Below are 22,730 nucleotides of genomic sequence, written 5' to 3' on the forward strand. Positions count from 1 at the left end.
CCACAGTTGTAGAGAATCCCCTCAGCCAACATTCTCTCCTGGTTTTATAGATAACCACTTTGGCCATCGCGAAGAGAAGGTTGATGAGCAGGTCCTACAACTTTGTGGGGACACAGATAGTGTGCATATATAAAGTGGTGGGGGGAGAAGTGTAGCCAAAATATAAAAGGAGGTCCAGGAGAAGCCGGAATAGGAACTGTAACCTGATGCACTCAAGACAGGCATGCTCCACGGTCTCCTTCATGCTGCAAAAGGGACAGGCGTCAGGGATGGAAGTGAACTGCACCAAGTGCATGTCCGTTCTCACAACTCCGTGAAGGAGCCGCCAGCTGATATCCCCAGTGGGCCATGGGACTAGTTAGAATACAGGCTGGCCCAATGGGGTTCCTCACCATCACTATGTGGCAACAGGCAGGTCGTGCAACCGGCTCGAGGCATACAGGTGGAACGGCCTGGGGGCTTACGGGACAGGGGCCTGAGGAAAAGGTCTAGAGGGCCCAGAGGGTGGGGTGGGCGGAGAGCACCCTCCTGTAAGACCCGCTTGTTAACCCTAGAATGTTAAAGGCCCCTTTTCCTACAAGCTGAGAAGGGGTTACCTCAGGTCAGTTAGGGACACCTGAATCCAATTAAGAGCTGCCTGAGACCTTTTAAAATGCCTCCTCTGGTGAGAGCAAGTGGGAGGGAGAGAGAGAGATACAGGCTAGTGGCAGCAGGGAAATACCCTGGAGAAGGGTGAGAGGCTGTGCTCCTTCCCATAGGGGAAACCAACCCAAGTGTCTGCTAGGACAGACAACCCTGGGCAAGCAACAGGAGAACATCCTGCCCCACTGAGAAGGCAGAGAAAGATATCCCCCTTTGTTTCCTTTTTGTTTCATGGCGGATCACCCCGTAGGCTGACCCCGAGGCCTACCCTGAAAATACGGCCAAAGGAGCACAGAAGAGGGAAGACAGACACTGCCCAGAGTGGGGCAGATTTACCCCATGGTCGCCATGGCCAGAGGGGGAAAGGTGGCATGAATGCTTCCTTTCTAATCCTGTTTTCACTTGCTTGTAACTTTCCAAACTTCTGCCTTTCTGACTTGAGTCTATGGGACAAATAGAACCTCAGCAACACCAGTCAGCAAAATAACAACTTTATTATGAAGGAATAGATGCTATATACATAAGACATCAGTTTAACAACTGTAGTGGTCTGGGTTAAGATGCCTTAGATAGGGCTAAGAAACATTAGTGTGAAGTGTTCTGCCAGTGAGTATCACCCCACCACCTTAGGCCTTGGCTACACTTGCAGCTGTGCAGCGCTGGGAGTTACAGCTGTCTTCGTACAGCTGTGTAGGGAAAGCACTACAGTGTGGCCACACTGACAGCTACCAGCGCTGCAGTGTGGCCACACTGACAGCTACCAGCGCTGCAGTGTGGCCACATCTGCAGCGCTGTTGGGAGTGGTGCAGTATGGGCAGCTATCCCACAGAGCACCTTGTCCCATTTTGGCGCCGTGGGTTGTGGGAAGGGGGCAGAGGGTGCGGGTCATTCTGCTTCCTGTCCCAACGCCCCGTGATGCATCGCTTCACATCCCAGCAATCCCTGTTTTTTCCGTCCACGTTTGGCGCCATCTTGACTCTCTCAGCGGTTTCTGTGCAGCGCAATTTCTGTGGGAAATGGAGCCCGAACTGCTGAGGAGTATGCTGATGAGTCTCACCAGCACATCACATTTGGCAGTTGAGCTATTCCTTAAGATCCGAAGTGGTGAGGAGTCCGATGATTGCGAGTCGCCTGACGCGTACGACGCTAAATTTCTTGTGGCATTCACGGAAATGCTCAGCACCGTGGAACGCCGCTTTTGGGCTTGGGAGTCAAGCACTGAGTGATGGGAACACATCGTCATGGAAGTCTGGGATGATGAGTAGTGGCTGCAGAACTTTCGGATGAGAAAAGCCACTTTCATGGGACTGTGTGCTGAGCTTGCCCCAACCCTGCGGCGCAAGGACACGAGATTGAGAGCTGCCCTGCCGGTGGAGAAGCGGGTGGCTATTGCAGTCTGGAAGCTTGCAACTCCAGGCAGCTACTGATCGGTCGGGAACCAGTTTGGAGTGGGAAAGTCAACCGTTGGAATCGTTTTGATGCAAGTTTGCAGGGCCATTAATCGCATCCTGCTAAGAACCATGACTCTGGGGAACGTGCAGGACATTGTGGATGGCTTTGCACAAATGGGTTTCCCTAGCTGTGGAGGGGCGATAGATGGGACGCATATTCCTATTCTGGCACCACCCCACCTAGCATCTGAGAATGTTAATCGGAAGGGGTATTTCTCTATGGTTCTCCAGGCGCTTGTGGATCACCGTGGGCTTTTCATTGACATTAACATAGGCTGGCCTGGAAAGGTGCATGATGCATGCATCTTTCGGAACACTGGCCTGTTCAGGAGGCTGCAGGCAGAGACTTTTTCCCCAGACCGGAAGATCACAGTAGGGGACGTTGAAATGCCCATTGTGATCCTTGGAGACCCCGCTTACCCATTAATGCCTTGGCTCATGAAACCGTATACAGGGAAGCTTGACAGGAGCCAAGGACCGGTTCAACTACAGGCTGAGCCGGTGCCAAATGACTGTGGAGTGTGCTTTTGGCCGTTTAAAGGGGCACTGGAGATCTCTGTATGGGAAGCTAGACTTGGGGGAAAGCAGCATCCCTGTGGTTATATCCGCGTGCTGTACCCTCCATAATATTTGTGAAGGGAAGGGTGAAACATTCAGTCAGGCATGGACCTCTGAGGTTCAACGCCTGGAGGCTGAATTTGCACAGCCAGAGAGCAGGGCTACTAGAGAGGCCCAGCACAGGGCTTCAAGGATTAGGGATGCCTTGAGGGAGGAATTTGAGGCTGAAAACCAACAGTAATGTTTGGTGCCTTGCACGGGAGTAAAGTGCAGTGGTTACAATGTTAGTAGGAATCTGTTTTTCCTAAGCTGATTTGCAGTGCCTGTTTCTTTCCTGGACTAAGGTAACTTTTTACTTTCTGCAATAATAAAGACTGTTTTCAAAGCCAAGAATTCATTTATTGAAAAGAAAATAACTTTATTGACAGACAAACAACATTTTGGGAACCTAAAAGGGCAGGGGGGTGTGGTGGGGAACTGTACAGTCACAGGTGTGAATATGTCATGTCTGGAGTGCTGTGCAATGACTGCTGCACTTCAGGATGCCTATACTGCATGGTGATGCGGGTTGAGTGCAGAGGGTAAGGGTCTTAGTTCTCAGGGCTGGTTGGTGAACGTACAGGTGTTGGAGGCAGCTGGTGGTGGTAAGAACCTGGATGCTGGGGAAGGGGGTTTTGATCTGACATTGAGGCACAAGGGAAAGAGCTTTGGGACGAGGGGAAGGGGGGCCAGCACGGTAGTGCTCTGCCTGCATGGCTACGAGCGCCTAGATAGAGTCCACTTGGCGCACCAGGATACTTATCAGCTGCTTTGAGCTTTACTTCCTGGCCACTGCATTTTTCTGGTGGATCCTGCTTTCCCTTTCCCTCCAGTCCTGCAGTTTTTGATTCTCTCTTGCAGAGTGATCCATAACTGCTTGCAGCAGGTCGTCTTTGCTTTTTCGCAGCTTCTTCCAGAGGTTTTGGAGTCTTTCAGCTGTTGATAACATGGGCATCCGAGAAGTCAAGGTTGCTTGTAGAAAGGCAAAAAAGACAACAGTTAACAGAGGCAGCATTGTTTATATCACATCAGACAGTTATTCCCACACAATGAAGGAGTTTACAGTCTTCACAATAGCATAATTTTCCCATGCCAAAGAGAGCGCACATAACCCACAGGAGCCCCGAAATTGTGAGTAAGGGGGACTGATTGCGTCTGGTCTGTACTGGGGTTTCTGTGCGTTGGGGAAAGCAAGCTGCTGCAGGGGGCACCTACACTGAACAGTCTCCCAACATTTTCCACAGGAGTTGATCCTGCAAGATATCTCGCTGCTGCGGGTCACCTGGGAAGGGGGAATGATTGCTTCTGGGCTGTACTGGGATTTCTGTGCATTGGGGAAAGCAAACAGCTGCAAGGGCCACCTACATTGAACAGTCTCCCAACATTTTCCACAGGAGTTGATCCTGCAAGAGATCTCACTGCTGCGGGTCACCTGGGAAGAGCGGGAGGGTCTTCTACAGCAATGCGGATTCTGCCCTGGCCCCTGTGCAGCTTGCCTGTGTGCAGCAATGGTCCCCCCACCCCTCGCGGCACAGTGGCGCGGACGCGTTAGCCTGACTGGGACAAGGACCACAGTGGCTCTCCCAATAAACTTGCGCAAGCACATTGCCCACGCTCTGGCAGAAACTTTTGAAGAGATTACCGAGGCCGATTACGGCGACGTGATCAACCACATCAATGGGCTATTCCACATCTAGGCAGCATGCATGCAGCCCTAAACCTCCCTCTTCTACCGAAATATTTCCATCCTGAAAATAAAAGCCGCTTACTGGGAACCCGCTCCTCTGCTTGTCCTTCACCAAGTACCGGCTGCTGTGAATGGCTACCTTCCTCCTGGCTTGAGAAGAGCTCCTGGCTGCATGCTTCCTGGGACTCTGGGGTGTCTCCCCCAACCCCAGTACCCTCACTCTTGGTTTCCTCCTCCCCCCCCGCCACCCCCCCCCCGCTTTGAAGTGTCCATCGTGGTCCTCGGATTGGCAGTGGGGTCACCCCCAAGTATCGCGTCCAGCTCTTTGTAAAAATGGCAGGTCTTGGAGTAGCACCAGAGCGGCGGTTTCCCTCATGGGCTTTGCAATAGGCACTCCACAGCTTCTTCACTTTAAACCTGCACTGCAGCGCGTCCCAGTTGTGGCCCCTTTCCAGCATGGTCCTTGATATCTGCCCATAGATATCGTAATTCCTGTGGCTGGAGCGCAGCTAGGACTGCACAGCGTCCTTCACCCAAACACTGATGAGGTCCAGCAACTTGCCATTGCTCCATGCTGGGGCTCGTTTGGCGCGTGGAGGCATGGTCACTTGGAAAGATTCACTGATTGCACTCCACACCTGGCTGAGCAAACAGGAAGGGGATTTTTAAAATTCCTGGGGCATTTAAAGGGCGAGTCACCTGAGACCAGGGCAGTAGAGTTCGAACTGATGAGCAGAGTGGCTGAAAAGGCATTCTGGGATACTTCCGAATACCTCTGGAGGCCAATAACAGCGCTTTTGGTGGCCACACTGGCGGAGCAGCGCTGCATCACCAGTGCTGCAGTCATTATTCCCCAGGCAGAGGTAGAGTACAGCCAGCGCTGTATCCAGGGAGATACAGTGCTGGATGTGCCTTGCAAGTGTGGACGGTGTGTGAGTTGCAGCTCTGTAAAGCCACCACCAGCGCTGCAACTCTCCAGTGTAGCCAAGCCCTTAGCAGTCAAATTTGAAAGTAACTCGATGGTTTGGTGTTTAGATATTCGGAATGATCTTCTTTGGTGTCAAACTCAAAAAATGCCACATGATCTTCATACTTGTTGACTGAACACTTACGCACTTTCCTTCATAACTAGCTTTCTGGAGCCATTGCATTTTTGCGGGGATGGCAGATAGCCTCCAGTTTCTTGTACCTGATTTTGGAAGTTATGAATGTATATGAGTATATAGCTCCTTGTAATGTGCTCTTCTGGGGATGTGTAGAAAAATGGCATATTAACAAATATAGGAGTAAAGTGGAGAGCGAGAGGGAGAGAGACAGTTCTTTGTGTTTCTACAGCCTTCTAAAAGGTGCCCAGCTCAACCAGGTGTGCAGTGGGCATGCTTTCCAGCAGAGAGGGGAGAAATCGCAATTGTGATGCAGTGTGATCTTCTAAGCAAACGGATGGGTACAATAAGATTGATCTCTGAAATGGCTATTGAATGTTGAAGATACTACAGGACTTTCCTCCTCCTTTGCTATTAGAACCATTCTCCCCTCTCCAAACTTCTGTAAGTGATCTTTCTTCATATACACACAAAGTGTCACTACAAGCTCTTGACATGAAGGTGTTACCATGTCCGTCCTTGTTCTCTGGAATTCTTCTGATGGTTCTCCTGGCATGCATAAGCTGAGTATTGCTGCAGCTCACACTTATTACATGCTTAATTTTTGTTGTCTCTGCTGATATTTCCTAGAGTAGTGAAGAGACTATTTGAGCTGTAGCATCCAAATGTAGAGCATAAATTAGACCTGTAGCTGGTGATGAGCGGTAATTTTGTGGTGAATGCTTCCTTTCATTTTGATTTTGTTTCACATTTTTCTGCCGCTTTAGTGATTGGGTGGCATTCAAATGCATTAATCACCCAGATCAGGAGGAGGATTTGAATCCCAGTGCACAGCAGCAATAAAAAAGATAAACAAGGTACTAGCAAGTTTGTTTTAGCATAGAGATTAAGTACCAAGCAAGAGGTACTACACTGTATATGAATTGTTAGAGAATATTGTGTGCAGTCATCATAACAATCTTGTAAATCATTATAAAATTTCAATAGCCTGAGTGTGCAGTCTGCTTGCCCACCCTGACACTAATGCTTCTGGGAGAACAATTTTACATACCTGTCCAAAAATACAATTTTTTTGTCATCCCAGGGCAGTGAATGTGTTGGAATCTTCAAGGCTGAATATTATTATTTTGGAGGTGGTGCAGCAGAAAAGAGCACAGATACCAAGTCTGAGGAATTTAATTGAGGCTACATTAAAGGAGTTGAGACTGATATTCATTGCTGAAAAAGGATATGCCCAGGTGACAGAGGTCTTCAAGAGACATATTTGAAAAGGATTGACATGCTTTGTTAGCCTTTTCCTGCTCCTGGCATTTAAAATGTCTCAGTGAGTAAACAGTATTTGTAGAGGAAGTTGCCTTATGAAGAGAATGAGTATGCACTGTGTGTAGTAGCTATTCCTGAAGCCAAGGGTCAGTGAGATTTTTCCAGCTTTCCTGAATGTAAATATTAGGGCTGTTTGTTTAATCGCACCTAACTCATGCAATGAACTAAAAAAAATTAATTGCGATTAATCGCAGTTTTAATCGCACTGTTAAACAATAGAATATCAATTAAATTTAATAAATATTTTTGATGTTTTTCTACACTTTCAAATATATTGATTTCAGTTACAACACAGAATACAAAGTGTGCAGTTCTCACTTTATATTATTATTACAAATATTTGCACTGTAAAAATGATAAAAGAAATAGTATTTTTCAGTTCACCTCATACAAGTACTGTAGTGCAATCTTTGTTGTGAAAGTGCAATTTACAAACCTAGATTTTTTTTTTGTTACATAACTGCACTCAAACAAAACTTTGTAAAACTTTAGAGCCTACAAGTCCACTCACTCCTACTTCTTGTTCAGCCAATTGCTAAGAAAAAACAGTTTGTTTACATTTACGGGAGATACTGCTGCCTACTTTTTATTTACAATATCACCATAAAGTGAGAACAGGCGTTTGCGTAGGATTTTTATAGCTAGGATTTCAAGGTATTTATGTGCCAGATATGCTAAACATTCGTACATTCCTTCATGCGTCAACCACCATTCCAGAGGACATGCTTCCATGCTGATGATGTTCGTTTAAAAAAAAAATGCGTTCATTAAATTTGTGACTGAACTACTTGGAGGGGAGAATTGTATGTCTCCGGCTCTGTTTTACCCACATTCTGCCATATATTTCATGTTATGACAGTCTCGGATAATGACTCGGCACATGTTGTTCCTTTTAAGAACACTTTCACTGCAGATTTCACAAAACTCAAAGAAGGTACCAAAGTGAGATTTCTAAAGATACCTAGAGCACTCAACCCAAGGTTTATGAATCTGAAGTACCTTCCAAAATCTGAGAGGGATGAGTGTGGTGCATGCTATCAGAAGTCTTAAAAGAGCAACACTCCAATGCGGAAACTACAGAACCCAAACCACCAAAAAAGAAAATCAACTTTCTGCTGGTGGCATCAGACTCAGATGATGAAAATGAACGTGCATCAGTCCGCACTGCTTTGGATTGTAATTGAGCAGAACCCATCATCAGCATGGGCACATGTCCTCTGGAACGGAGGTTGAAGCATGAAGGGACATATGAATCTTTAGCGCATCTGACATGTAAATATCTTGCAACAGTGCTATGTGAACACCTGTTCTCACTTTCAGGTGACATTCAGAACAAGAAGCGGGCAGCATTATCTCCTGCAAATGTAAGCAAACTTGTTTGAGCAATTGGCTGAACAAGAAATAGGATCAAGTGGACTTGTAGGCTCTAAAGTTTTACATTGTTTTATCTGTGAATGCAGTTTTTTTATCTAATTATACATTTGTAAGTTCAACTTTCATGATAGAGATTACACTACAGTACTTGTATTAGGTGAATTGAAAAATACTGTTTCTTTTGTTTTTTATGGTGCAAATATTTGTAATAAAAAATAAATATAAAGTGAACACTGTACACTTTGTATTCTGTGTTATAATTGAAATCAATATATTTGAAAATGTAGAAAACATCCAAAATATTTAAATAAATGATATTCTATTGTTTAACAATATGATTAATCGCACGATTAATTGCAATTAATTTTTTTAATTGTTTGACATCCCTAGTAAATATGTAATTGAATTCCTTCTATGTTTCTCATGGAATAATTAGATTGATTTATTTTTGAAAGGGTCACTGGAATTTCTCTTTACCATTTATTTTAGTTTCATACAAGAAGATGCTTTAGTGCCAGAGAATACAAGTTATAAAAATAGAATATCTACAAAATCACAAGGAAGCATGGACTTACTTTTACTCCTTCTGGAGCAATAATTCCTGGCTTGTTTGGTGGTTTCTGTAGTGGAATAAGTGCTAGCAGGCAGGGCTGGCTCCAGGCCACAGCGCTCCAAGTGCGTGCTTGGGGCGGCATGCCACGGAGGGTGCTCTGCCGATTGCCGAGAGGGTGGCAGGCGGCTCCAGTGGACCTCCCGCAGGCATGCCTGCGGAGGGTCCATTGGTCCTGCAGCTGCGGTGGACCTCCCGCAGGCATGCCTGCGGAGGGTCCGTTGGTCCTGCAGCTGCGGTGGACGTCCCGCAGGCGTGCCTGCGGAGGGTACACTGGAGCCGCGGGACCAGTGGACCCTCTGCAGGGACGCCTGCAGGAGGTCCACCGGAGCCGCGGGACTGGCGAGCGGCAGAGCGCCCCCTGCGGCGTGCCGCTGTGCTTGGGGCGGCAAAATGGCTAGAGCCGGCCCTGCTAGCAGGTACTCATGCATAACACAGAGCTGCCCCATTTTACTCATTTCATCATTCTGAACTTTGATCTGGTTAGAAGTTTTTTCTTAGAATCATTGGTTTGGCAGTAGCATCTGAGGGTTCCTCTAGCTGATTCATCTTCAATATAGCAGGCTGAATTAAGTCATCCTATAGCATGCCTAATGCAGGTGCCTAGTCCAGGCTTGAACATCTCTGCTAATAAAAGTTCCACAATTTTTCATACAAGCTTGCCTGGCTTTCCTTGACTATAGATTAATATTTTAGATTAAAACTGGTATTTCTGAATCTCTTGCAAGGTGTAGATGACTTGCTTCTAAAATGTGATATACATCTGACAGCCAAATGGGAAGAGCCCAGTGCTGGAAACTTAACAAGTTGCTGTCCCAGTGTGATTGCTGTTCTAATAATCAGAAGAACTTTACTGTTTAACATTAAAGTACAATGTTAAAATGCACACGCACAAGTGTTCCTTTGCATTGTGCACAGTGTCACACACTGATGCGCAGGGGATAGTAACTTTGGCCTATTCTCTCACAGGTTTCCACCTGAGTGCCACCGTGGTACCTCCGCAGATGGTGCCACCAAAAGGTGCATACAACGTGGCAGTGATGTTTGATCGATGCAGGATCACCTCATGCAGCTGTACCTGTGGAGCTGGGGCCAAGTGGTGTGCCCATGTCGTGGCCCTCTGTCTCTTCCGGATACACAACGTAGGCCTTTAAATACAATTCTGTCATTCTCTATGTATCCTCCTGTAATGACTAGGGGTTTTGGATGGAAGCTCCATAACGTGACCCCTGCTTGGTTCTCTCCAGTGAAGTTATTCTTGACTGTTCCTTATCTAAGGACATGACAGTTGTGAGTCATGCAGCTTTTGAGACTGGAGTCTTTGTATGGTAATGCAGGCCCGATGCATTCACAGTTTGAATCTAAAGTTGATATTGTGCATCCCACTGTGATTAGATAAGATGTCTCACTCTGCCCTGTTTAATGTTTCCCTAATGTTTCTTCCTTCAATCTGCAAAGGGTCAGCAGTGGAGTAAATCTTGTGCTGGAAGTCTTTGCAAGCATGGGATTTCTTGGGATTTGAAAGCTGTTGTGCTGTTCAATCATCCTGAGTTGTATTTCAGTCAATCTTGGTCTTCGTATGCACTCACTCATTTAACATGCTGTGCTGTGGGTAGGGTGTCTGCCACCTGCCAGTCTGACACCCAAACTGTGAGTCTTGATTTTTTCATTAGTGCCAGCCATGTGCATGGCAATGTACAAACATAATGAAGTGGCACTCCTTGCCCCAAGGTGCTCCAGTTGAAAATGGGCAGAATATAATGTTAAGACACAAAATATACATGTGGAGGGTCTAGTCTTTTGTTGCAGATTTATCTGCTTAGTGGATTGTTTTTGAGAAGCTTTGCAGAAAAACATTTTAAGGAGGGATTTGAGTGTGGATTGTGGAAAGGAAAAGAAGATTCTGCATTGCCATGGAGCAGTTATGGTCCATAGTGGTTTTTAATCAATCCCAGGCCCTCTAGATACATAAATAGATACTAATTACCTGTTGAAATTCACTAATAATTTATCACTGGTATTTCACAATGGATAATCATCATGAGCTTAAACTGATACTTGCTGCCTTTAGTCTCCAGGTGGCAGCCAAGTGTATTAAACCCAATTTCTGCTCTGAAATGGTTTCTCTGTTGAAAAGTTCATGTGAGAGGCTGAGAGTAGGCAGCAGCTTTCCTGATTCACAGCATTAGGCAGAAGAAGGTTTGGAGCCCCCTGTGTGACAAAAGCAAACCAGCATCTCTCCCACCAGAAAGGTTTTGCTCATTATTGAGAGCATTGTGGTGTTTGCATACACTGAGTGCAGAAAGGAAGCTTCATGTAAAGGGTATTGCTATATGCAGACATACTCAGATACAGAACTAAACCAATTATCAATGCTGTCTTACTCATTGAAATGCTCTCACTTTATTCCAGTTTACATTTAGGTAGCTTCTGCTAGGAGATCTTGTTCTTCACAGTGAAAAAATTTGTGGAATTGGCTTTTGCTGTCTCTAGTATATTTTTTAAAAGCCTGTAATGAAGAAAAATTGAATTTAGAATTAGAATGAGTAAGCATCTAACAGTGTAAGTGGAATGAGTGATGATCCACAGAGCTGTTTCCTTTGCCAAAAGCTGAAAAGTAATGGCCTGTTTTAGAGGTTTGTTTGTGAACTCTCTGCCAGTGTTTGTGCAGCTGCTAACTACAACAGAGCTTATGCACAGCTGTTCGCAGCATTTCCATGACAAGGATCCATTTTCCTAAAAACAGATTCTATAAAACCAAGCCATAGATGGTTTGAGTTTAGGCTACAGCATTGTCTGACATGATTACAAGAAAAATCCATATCCACATAGAGCCAGGAACCTGTGCTAGGACCCTACTAGAAACACCTGTGCTTAAACATGGCTGTTACTAGCACTGATTCAATCATCTGGTGGACAGGGCTTAGTTTTGTCTGACCTTGTTGATAGTAGTACATCTCCTCTCCTCTTTCTCCAGGCATCTGCAGTATGCTTGCGAGCACCTGTTTCAGAGTCCTTGTCTCGGCTGCAAAGAGATCAGCTACAGAAATTTGCTCAGTACCTGATCAGTGAACTCCCACAACAGGTAAGTGGAGACAATCCTATACCGATGGAACCCTGTTAAACTGAGATCCTCCTGGATTGCTTTGATCTCTGCCTGTAATGTTTTCCTTCCCAAATAGCCAATTACTGTATCTGATCACTTTCTAATAACTGGGAAGGCTTTCTTTTGTTTTTTGCCACAGGGTTTAATACTTATTTGTTGTCCGGTAAAGGATTAGAATTGTGTCCTAAAAGGGGAGAGGAGAGTGATGCTTAGTTATCTCAGGAAATTGGATATCACATGGGCATAAACGAGTGCATAGCTCTTGGTTATGAAGATCATACATCTGCCAAAACAAAAGAAATTAACAAAGGGGAGGGACATAGTGTTCAAAGTACAATTCAGTGTTTGTTGCCTCTTTGTGTATCAATTTAGTGCTGATGAAAGCTGCCTGATTTGACAGCCCTGAGAACTGTCTACAGAACATATACAGCATAGCCAGTGAAAGTGAAGGATTCCCCACCCTGCCTCACCAGTCTTTCAGCCCTAATCTAAAGAGGCCACCTCACCTGTAAGGGTGAAAGGATAGTTCAGTTTCTGATTCTGAGCTGTTCAATCTTGCCATCTCTGCTGAGGCTTGCAAAGCAGAGGACAGCTATGATTCGCTTTGTGATGCTTTCCGTGAGTACTTTCGCACTGAACAGTCATTGGATCGTAATAACTTTTAGTCTCTACCAGTCTGGGCTGCATTCAAACCATCGAGGATGAGATGTAAGGTTTTTACGTATTTCTTAACCAGTGGGTCAGGAGCTGATAAGGGTTGAAAATTTTAGTACAGCTGGCAAAGAAAATCTTGTTGTCAGATGCTACCAGTGTATTTGCTCTGCTCTCTTCAATGTTGGTATCACTCGGCTGCGTGCGTGTGTTCCCTCTGTGTGCTGTCCCAGCTCTGCGCAGATAGCTGACACAGCAGACCCGAAGAGAACCCCCAATGACTACAGAGTCTAGTAAGGTACGAAGGCACGTTGGCCAGGTTTATTGCCGTATGGGCACAATGGCAGTTCCCCATAGATTACTTAGTCTACCGGGCATACTACGAGAAAGTGCCTCTTGGCAATGGACTTGGCTCAGCCAGTGGCAGGACTTTCCACTGCCCTCTCAGCCGGACCCAGACACCGCCCCAGGGATGCATTCTTATACACAGGTAAAAACAAGTTACACATCACTCCTGACGTATTGAGGTGCAACCCTTCTACGTAGCCAGGTACAACCCCTCTACATAGTCAGGTGCCACCTCTCACCTTGTACATGTTGGTTCAAACAAAACAACTCTATCCATCATATTACCCTTTTGCCTCTGACATTGGGATGGGTCGACCTGTTCCTTGTTATCTGTGGAATGTTCCAGTATAGGGTGTTCTGGTACCGTGTTTATACTTCAATACTAAGTGGATATATGTTTATGCAGTATCAGCCCTTTGCTTGCCAGCTTCTGTGAGCAGGGCCTGCCTTTGGCTCACAGGTTAACTTTGCTTTTTATTAGCAAAGCCTTGACCATTACTTTAGTTCAGGCCTCATACTGAGCCTTTATCAGGGCCTTTACTTACTACAGATCTCACTCCTGCACAGAGCCTTACCCTTCAAGGCCAAGTGTTGTCTGTCTGCCTCTTGAAACGCACACAAATTACTAGGCTTGTTGTTGGTGATATTTTTTTTTTTATTCTTGCCTTTATAGTAAATGTAAGGAGATCTTGAAAAGTTTGAACTGAGAGTAAGGGTTGCTAACCTGGAAAAGTTGAGGAACATTGGTCTAAGCCTCTCAATCCCCCTGCTTCCTCTGTTGTTGAAAGTATGTTTATTCAGTGCACAGTGGGTGCACAGCTTATTTCCACTACGGGTAAGGACACTTAAAATGTGCACAAAGCACCTTTAGTAACTCATGGAACTTTAATAAGAACAATGTAAGTAAGACTCCAACCACTAAAAGTATTAAACTGCTTGTCATAAACAGATGGTTAAGGGTTAATGTCTCTTTTACCTGTAAAGGGTTAAGAAGCTCAGTAAACCTGGCTGACACCTGACCAGAGGACCAATAGGGGGACAAGATACTTTCAAATCTTGGTGGAGTCGAAGTCTTTGTTTGTGCTTTTTCTTTGGTTTATTGTTCTCTCTCGGGACTGAGAGGGACGGGACATCATTCCAGGTTCTCCAAATCTTTCTGAATCAGTCTTTCATGTTTCAAAATTGTAAGCAGTAGCCAAGCAATGCGGATTAGTCTTATGTTTGTTTTCTCAACATGTAAATGTGTCTTTTTGCTGGAAGGATTTTTACCTCTGTTTGCTGCAACTTTGAATCTGAGGCTGGGGGCGGGGGGTCGTCTCTCTGGTCTATATGAAATCTGAGTACCCTGTAAAGCATTTTCCATCCTGATTTTACAGAGATAATTTTTACCTTTTCTTTCTTTAATTGAAAGTTTTTGCTTTTTATGAACCTGATTGATTTTTCCTTGTTTTAAGATCCAAGGAATTGGGTCGGAACTCACCAAGGGATTGGTGGGGGAAAAGGAGGGGGGATGGTTAATTCCTCTTTGTTTTAAGATCCAAGGAGTTTGGCTCGGTGTGAAGCCTCTCAAGGCAACCAAGGGAGGGGAAAAGTCTGGGGGGAAAAGGAGGGGATGGTTAATTTCTCCTTGTTTTATGACCCAAGGGGTTTGGGTCTGGGTTCCCCAGGGAAGGTTTTTGGGGGAACAGAAAGTGTGCCAGACACTAAATTCTGGCTGGTGGCAGCATACCAGGTTTAAGCTAGTAATTAAGTTTAGAAGTGTTCATGCAGGTCCCCACTTTTTGTACCCTAAAGTTCAAAGTGGGGGAAAAAAACATTGACACTGCTTAGGAGCAAAAACTAGAGCAATCACATCAATGTAAAGACAATAACATACAGGTACTGTCCATTTGCTGTAGATCGACTGTGAACCAGAAGCAGTAACATTTCTTCCTGCTGGAGTATGTAAGAGAACCAGCCTTTCTCGCCCCCCTCTTGATTTTGTGGATTTAAGTATTTGGGCAGTGATTAGAAAAAGGCATCTGGAAACACGAGTAGTGCTGCTGTCAGTTGTTCCTTAGCAATGAATGAGCTGTCTGGTTGGTATAATGGAAGGTGTATCGTCTCCTCCAATAGTGCATGCCTGCTGTGACCCCAAGAACAGCTGGATGTTTAAATTATTGCCTTTTTACCAGATGATCTGATGGGATGTTGTCCAACAGGAAAGTTTTAGGCTTTATTGGAAAATCTGTCTTAATCTGTTTAATGTAATCTTGGATCATTTTCACTTCGCAAAGGGCCTTCGATAAGGGAGGGAATGCCCCAAATTCATCCCATAGTCCCCAGAGTGTTGGGGATTAAGGTGTCTTGATGTGGCTGCTTGTGAAGACTTTGTGTATACGATATAAAACATCGGTTCTGTGAACCACTGATGGTCAACGGAGAGCTGGAGTGTCACATGAGGTGGCTTTTTCTCCTTATTTCCAGCTGATGAAATATTGCCACAGGGATGCTATTTACTCACAAATGTGGAAGAGAAGTGGTCCTCTGGAGCATGAATGTAACAGGTGGAGTTCTTGAGATAATCTCTCTGAAGATGATGTCTATGCTGTGAAAAGAGAAAGTCCTGATGTCGAGCATTTGGAATTTGTTACCCAGTTCTCCTTCTGATGGTTACCTGCACTGGGGAACACAGTCTCCCTATTTCAATTAAGCACACAATTTTGTTTTGCTGAGGTATTGCTCCCTCAGGCACTTGTTGCATGTAGTGAATATTCCCTTCCTGCTGCTGTTCCTCAGTGCTGCAGCCTTCAATATGTGAGGTTGTCTTAGCAAGTGATCTCTTACCTCTTGGATTTCTCACCTCTCTACATCTTGCAAAATATAGTAATGGGAAAGCTGCAAGAGCCGCCTAATGCCTAGCCTGTTTCTCCAGGTGCCTCATAGACATGAAATGTCCCCACTGAACAGTTGTTGATATTGTTTTCCCTCAGTCTTTTCATAAGTGAAGATTGGCCCATATCATTCACAAATTTCTGACTATGTAGGAGGGTGTGCAGTGAGTATTTTATGCTTTAATCTCAGGTACACGATCACCTTTACCCCAGCATTTTGCTGTGCAAAGTGGGGGTGGGTTGAGAGAGGAGGCCTGTCTTTGACCCTCTGTGGTATCCACTCTTAAATCTGAACTATCTTCATTATCCATTGTGCTTATTGTGAGCATGAATCCTGGTAACAAATGGATCCAAGACTACAGCCCTGTACTAGTTTGAAAATTAGGAATTCCAGCCTTCCTCCCTGCATTGTGGCTCCTAGGAAGCCCAGACTAAACCTAGGATTTAAATCTCCAAATCACCTAGAGACCGTGCTATTCAGCTTCTTAGGGAACGAGTTGGGAATAAGAAATGGAAACTTATATAGTGGATACAAGAAAATGGTGGTAATGACCTCTCAACTGCAGCCGCTCAAAAGAGAAGCTTGGAATTTTTCTGCTGTCTCCCACTCTCCCCAAGAAGGTTTGATCGGCCACTCCTTTTTGTGTTACTTTGTTATACCTGTTAGGATGCAAACTTTGCATAAAGGTTTACATTAAAAAGAAGAAAGGTGAAAAAGTGGAATGGCTAGGGTTATACTATGGTGTCAGCAATAGCACATGGCATTTCCTCCACTCTCCTTTTTTTTAAAAGGAATATTACATGTGTCCAGCGTGCAGGAACCTCCTTTTCTTTAAAAGGAATATTACACGTGTCCAGCATGCAGGAACCTCTGGGTTGAAAACAAGGAAAGGAGCCTTAAAGGGTAACCTGGATTGAAGTGTTTTTAAACTGCTCTGACAAGCTGACAGTTCCTCAGTAACAATAATGAAAATCAGAGTAGCTTCTTGGTCTGTTATGACAAGACATGATATGCAGATTTACTTTCAAGTCACATTCAACATGTTTCCTTTGTGTTTTAGATTCTTCCTACTGCTCAGCGCCTACTGGATGAGCTGTTATCGTCTCAATCCACTGCCATCAACACAGTGTGTGGAGCCCCAGGTAATTTGGATAGTTTTTATCTGATTTGATTCTCTGTTATCTGCCTCAAGGATGGGAGCAGATATTTCTCCCTTGGGTGATGTTACTGAATTATTGGGACACTGCTCCTGAGATTGCTGTGGGAAGACAAGGAAAAGGGATAAGTATATGTGTAAACAGAGTTGCTGGAGGGAACTGCTGGTGCTGCAGACTGATGAGAAGGCATGGTGTGGAATCGTTAGATACTGCACAGCTTAGCTGTTTTTAATGGAAGATATTTTCCATTAACCCATTGTGCAATGTCTGCAATATGTTTCCAGGCCCCGTGAACAGTGCTGAGACTGTTGCTTTCTGGATGGGATGAAGTTAAAGTGCATTGCTTATGTGCGGCCTGCAATCTCTTGGGTTATGGGGTGTAGACTGCATCTCTCCGACACCTGCAAACTGTGTATGTTCTTTCTCAAGATCCCACTGCTGGTCCCTCAGCCTCAGACCAAAGCACCTGGTACCTGGATGAATCTACTTTAAGTGACAACATAAAGAAAACCCTTCACAAATTCTGTGGGCCCTCTCCTGTTGTCTTCAGGTAAACTGCGTCATCTTCAGAGTAAGGACTGTATCCCTGCCTACAAAGGGTTGCGGAACATGGACTCAGAGTCCATGGGAGTGCTCTCCTTTGCTTCCACATGGACTGTATGGTGTATAAGTGAGCATCGTGCCATGAAACTAAGGATGCTTAATTGTGGGGTCACTCTCCCAGGTAATGTTCTCTGTCTGCATGTCTGTTGCAATGTTGAGTCTCAGTAGATAAAAACCCTCTCTAGTACTTTAGTCTTTTCACAATGTATATATATAACTTGCTTGTTCCTGTCTGACTCCTGTTATGCTTACTCTTAAGTGATACACATTTGTCAAAGCCCTTCTCAAGATGCAAATATTTGATGGCCCAGAATCTATTTTTGTGTTGCTGTGCTTTGTCTTGTCTTCATTCCTGTTCTCCCTCCCCTTTCACTCTCTCAGTGATGTGAACTCTATGTACCTCTCCTCCACGGAGCCACCAGCCGCTGCCGAGTGGGCATGTCTCCTGCGTCCCCTGAGAGGGAGAGAGCCTGAGGGGATCTGGAACCTGCTCTCTATTGTTCGGGAGATGTTCAAGAGAAGAGACAGCAATGCAGCCCCTCTGCTGGAGATCCTGACTGACCAGTGTCTGACCTATGAGCAGGTATTCAGTCCCTCCTGGGGAAGCAGATCGGTTACTGGGGAACCAGTCAATGGTAATGACTGTTCATGCTGTTAGAATTCATGGCTTGGAAAAATTTAGTCTTTATGTGCATTATGGGAGAGGCACATTCCCTCCAAAGTGAACTGCTCTTCAGTGAGCTTCTGTGGTCTGACTTTGGGTGCTGGATTGGTGATGCTCACAACTCCACTGCATCCCATGATGATGTCATATGTGTATTTGTATTAAATCCTTTTTGTCATGTTTTGCCCGTGCCTCTGTCCTATCAGTGCAGTTTACTCTGTTGAATTTTCCAAAACAAAGTCCATCTGCTATGACCATTACTTTTGCATTGACTTTAAGGGTTATGTTGGATGGCACAATTTCAGACTCTTCAGTCATTTAGTAGAAAATAGCTTTTGGAAGCTTTGAGCCTTTACTTTAAATCTGTTAACAATAGTAATAATAACAACAATTTTGTGTGAATTTAGTGGTAGGGAAAAGGTTCATTCTGACAATCCTAGACACAGGTTGTCACTGCACAATGCAGGTGTAGCCATGGGTTTCTTCAGTGCATGCTTCTCTCCCCCTTACCCTATCATATGCCTCTACCTTAGTTGGAGTAGGAAAATCAGAAGTTTCTCTCTCCATGCCCATTCAGTCCTTGCTCTTTCTGATGATGCAGCTAAGAAGAGAACCATTTGTGAGAGTGGATATTATCAAGGCATCTGTTCTTTCGCAGCCAGACTGAGCCACAAAATTCATTTCACATAGGTCACTAAACTGCAGCCAGGTGGTGATAACTGTAGTCACTACCAGTGTGCTGGTTTTGCCACTATTGTACTGCAGAGTATATTTTTATAGCTCTTTTCCCTATCTCCAGTCATTCTGCTCTTGTTTTCATTCTTGTGTGGGGTTCCATCCAGCCCTATGTTTCTATGGGTCCCTTCTTTGGATATGTCTACACTATGAAATTACTCCGATTTTACAGAAGTCAATTTTTGGGAACAGATTGTATAAAGTCAAGTGCGTGCATCAAGCACGTTAATTCAGCGGTATGCGTCCATAGAACCATGGCAAGCGTTGACTTTTGAAGCAGTGCACTGTGGTAGCTATCCCACAGTTCCTGCAGTCTCCACTGCTCATTGGAATTCTGGGTTGAGCTCTCAGTGCCTAATGGGGCTAAAATTTGTTGCAGGTGGTTATAGGTAAATGTCATCAATCGACCCTCCCTCCGTGAAAGCAACGGATGGATGTTGCTGACACAGATGCGGTACTCCAGTGCTACACAGCAGCACCTCCTTGCCTTTGCAAGTTAGCAAAGACTGTTACCAGTCATACTGTACCGTCTGCTGCTTTGCAAGTTCGCAATGATGGTTACCAGTCATACTGTGCCAGCTGCTGCTGTCATGGGTGTTCCTGGCTGCGCTCGGTGAGGTTGGTCGGGGGTGCTTAGGCAGACGGGCGCGCCTGGACAAAAATGGGAATGACTCCTCAGGTCATTCTCTTCTTTAAGTTTTGTCTAATGGAAATTCAGTGCTGCCTAGAATATCAGGCAAGCCTACTAAAGAACCACAGATGCAAACGGCTGCTCTGGGTCAGAGCCCCATACATCCCACAGAAATGATGAGCTGCATGCCATTCTAGGGGATGCCCATACAACAACCCCATCCGTTGCTTCCCTCCTTCCCTACCCATCCTGGGCTACCTTGGCAATTATCCCCCCACTTGTGTGATGAAGTAATAAAGAGTGCATGAATTTGAAACAACACTGACTTTATTGCCTCTGCAAGCAGAGATCAAAGGGGGAAGGGGAGGGGAGGGCGGTTGACTTGCAGGGAAGTAGAGTGAACCACCATTCTGCACTTGCTCAGCCTATAGTTGAACTACTACTTACTACTGTCCAGGCTTCATGAGCCATGGGAGCAAGGGGCAGGGTGAGGTAGGTGTGACCACACGCTGCTGCCAACTGGAATAGCAGCCTGAGGCAGAAACCTCCAGCTGGCATGATATTCCAGGCAGGGACTGAATTTCCATTAGACGAAACTTGAAGAGAATGACCTGCCCATTTTTGTCCAGGCGCCCCCGAGTGACCTTACCAAGGCTGGCCGGGAGCACCCATGTCTGCCCAGGTGCCCCCTACCAACAAGGGACAAGGCAAGGGGATGCTGCTGTGTAGTGCTGCAGTGCCGCGTCTGCCAGCAGCACCCAGGAGACATACGATGACAGTGAGCTGAGCAGGCCCCATGCTTGCTGTGGTATGTCGTCTGCACGGGTAACCCAGGAAAAAGGCAAGAAATGATTTTTTGCCATTGCTTTCACGGAGGGTGTGTGTGGGGAGGTGGCTGGTGACATTTACCCAGAACCACCTGCAACACTGTTTTTACCCCATCAGGCACTGGAAGCTCTACCCAGAATTTCAATGGGTGGCGGAAACTGCGGGAACAGTACAGTAAGCCAATCCTGTGCGCCATGTCGTCAGTTGCCTTCCCTTCCCTCAGTGAGAGCAACCGTTTTTCCGTGCAGACATCATGCCACGGCAAGCATGGAGCCCACTCAGCTCACCATCACCGTATGTCTCCTGGGTGCTGGCAGATGTGGGACTGCATTGCTACACAGCAGCAGCTCCATTGACTTTTGGCAGCAGATGGTGCATTACGACTGGTAGCCATCGTCATCGTACTCCCGGGTACTCTTTTAGCCGACCTCAGTGAGGTCAGTCGGTGGCGCCTGGGCAGACGTGTGCTCCTGGCCGGGCTCGGTGAGGTCGGTCGGAGGCACCTGGACGTAAATGGGAGACGACGATGGCCAGCAGTCCTATTGCACCGTCTTCTGGTGAGCAGCCAGGAGATGACTATGGCTAGCTGTCGTACTGCACTGTCTGCTGCCAGCCTGAGATGTATAAGAAAGATGGAGTGGAGCAAAACAATAAAGAGACCAGATTTGTTCAGTATTCATTTGCTCCCCGCACTCCCTTCGTGAATAGTCGGGGGAGGGATAGCTCAGTGGTTTGTGCATTGGCCTGCTAAACCCAGAGTTGTGAGGTCAATCTTTGAGGAGGCCATTCTGTGTGACAATGCTGTAAGCCATTTCATCAGTCGCCCCTTCCTCCATCAGAGCAACAGCAGACAATCTTTTTGCGCCTTTTTTCTGCGCAGATGCCATAGCACGGCAATCATGGAGCCCATTCAGCTCCCTGCAGCAGTTATGAGTATTGTAAACACCTCAGGCATTATTGTGCAGTTTATGCAGAACCAGAAGCTGAAAAACCAGGTGAGGAGGCGATGGCAGTGCGATGACGAGAGTGATGAGGACATGAACACAGACCTACCTGAAAGTGCGGGCCCCAGCAATGTGGAGATCATGGTGGTAATGGGGCAGGTTCATGCCATGGAATGCCAACTCTGGGCCTGGGAAACAAGCACAGACTGGTCAGATCACATAGTGTTGCAGGTCTGGGATGATTCTCAGTGGCTCCGAAATTTTTACATGCATAAGGGCACTTTCATGGAACTTTGACTTGCTTTCCCCTGCCCTGAAGCGCAAGAATACCAAGATGAGAGCAGCCCTCACAGTTCACAAGCGAGTGGCGATAGCCCTCTGGAAGCTTGCAACACCAGACGGCTACCAGTCAGTCGGGAATCAATTTGGAGTGGGCAAATCTACTGTGGCGGTTGCTGTCATGCAAGTAGCCAATGCCATCACTGAGCTGCTGCTATCAAAGGCAGTGACTCTGGGAAATGTGCAGGTCATAGTAGATAGCTTTGCTGCAATGAGAATCCCTAACTGGTGGGGCAATAGACAGGATGCATATCCCTGTCTTGGGACCGGACCAGCAAGGCATCCAGTACATAAACCGCAAGGGGTACTTTCAAGTGATGCTGCAAGCACTGGTGGATCACAGGAGACGTTTCACTGACATCAATGTGGGATTGCCGGGAAAGGTTCATGACGCTCACGTCTTCAGGAACTATGGTCTGTTTAAATGGCTGCAGGAAGGGATTTACTTCCCAGACCAGAAAATAACTGTTGGGGATGTTGAAATGCCTGTAGTTATCCTTGGGGACCCAGCCTACCCCTTAATACCTTGGCTCATGAAGCCGTACACAGGCACCCTAGACAGTAGTAAGGAGCTGTTCAACTATAGGCTGAGCAAGTGCGGAATGGTGGTAGAATGTGCATTTGGACGTTTGAAGGGTCACTGGTGCAGTTTACTGATTCGCTTGGACCTCAGCGAAACCAGTATCCCCATTGTTATTGCTGCTTGCTGTGTGCTCCACAATCTCTGTGAGAGTAAGGGGGAGACGTTTATGGCCGGGTGGGAGGCTGAGGCAAATCGCCTGGCAGCCAATTAGAAGAGCACATCAGGAAGCGCTGCGCATCAGAGAAGCTTTGAAAACCAGTTTCATGACTGGCCAGGGTACCATGTGATAGTTCTATTTGTTCCTCCTTGATGAAAACCTGCTCCCTTGGTTGACTCTAAAATTCCCTGTAAGCCAACCGCCCTCTCCCCTCCGATCACAGATTGGAAATAAAGTCACTATCATTTTAAAACCATGTATTCTTTATTAATTGATTATAAAAACAGGGAGATAACTCACAAGGTAGCCCGGGTGGGGTCGGG

At 45.9% G+C, this 22,730-nt stretch overlaps 1 protein-coding gene and 1 long non-coding RNA gene across 13 annotated transcripts in view; one reads left to right on the forward strand and one right to left on the reverse strand.

Moving 5' to 3' along the window:
* The window catches only part of ZSWIM8 (zinc finger SWIM-type containing 8), a 132,428-nt gene that overhangs the window by 68,659 nt on the left and 41,039 nt on the right, over nt 1-22,730 (forward strand). For 11 of the 12 annotated variants that reach the window (XR_007775190.1, XM_050959909.1, XM_050959911.1 and 8 more), the window contains 5 exons: nt 9,757-9,929; nt 11,765-11,872; nt 16,827-16,908; nt 17,353-17,473; nt 17,908-18,109. Coding sequence is in view for 11 of the 12 variants with exons in the window: in XM_050959909.1 (XP_050815866.1) it covers nt 9,757-9,929; nt 11,765-11,872; nt 16,827-16,908; nt 17,353-17,473; nt 17,908-18,109 (686 nt within the window). In the remaining variant the exon portion in view is untranslated. Of the gene's footprint in view, nt 1-9,756; nt 9,930-11,764; nt 11,873-16,826; nt 16,909-17,352; nt 17,474-17,504; nt 17,648-17,907; nt 18,110-22,730 lie in introns of those variants that run through there. The other variant, XM_050959919.1, reaches the window with a different exon arrangement.
* On the reverse strand, nt 3,029-4,711 carry LOC127054337 (uncharacterized). The gene is made up of 2 exons (XR_007775230.1): nt 4,123-4,711; nt 3,029-3,972 (listed from the first exon to the last, which is right to left on the reverse strand). It is a non-coding gene; the product is annotated as an uncharacterized LOC127054337 (long non-coding RNA).

Source organism: Gopherus flavomarginatus, chromosome 6 (genome assembly GCF_025201925.1).
Source record: "Gopherus flavomarginatus isolate rGopFla2 chromosome 6, rGopFla2.mat.asm, whole genome shotgun sequence".
In the NCBI taxonomy this organism is placed as follows: Eukaryota; Metazoa; Chordata; order Testudines; family Testudinidae; genus Gopherus; species Gopherus flavomarginatus.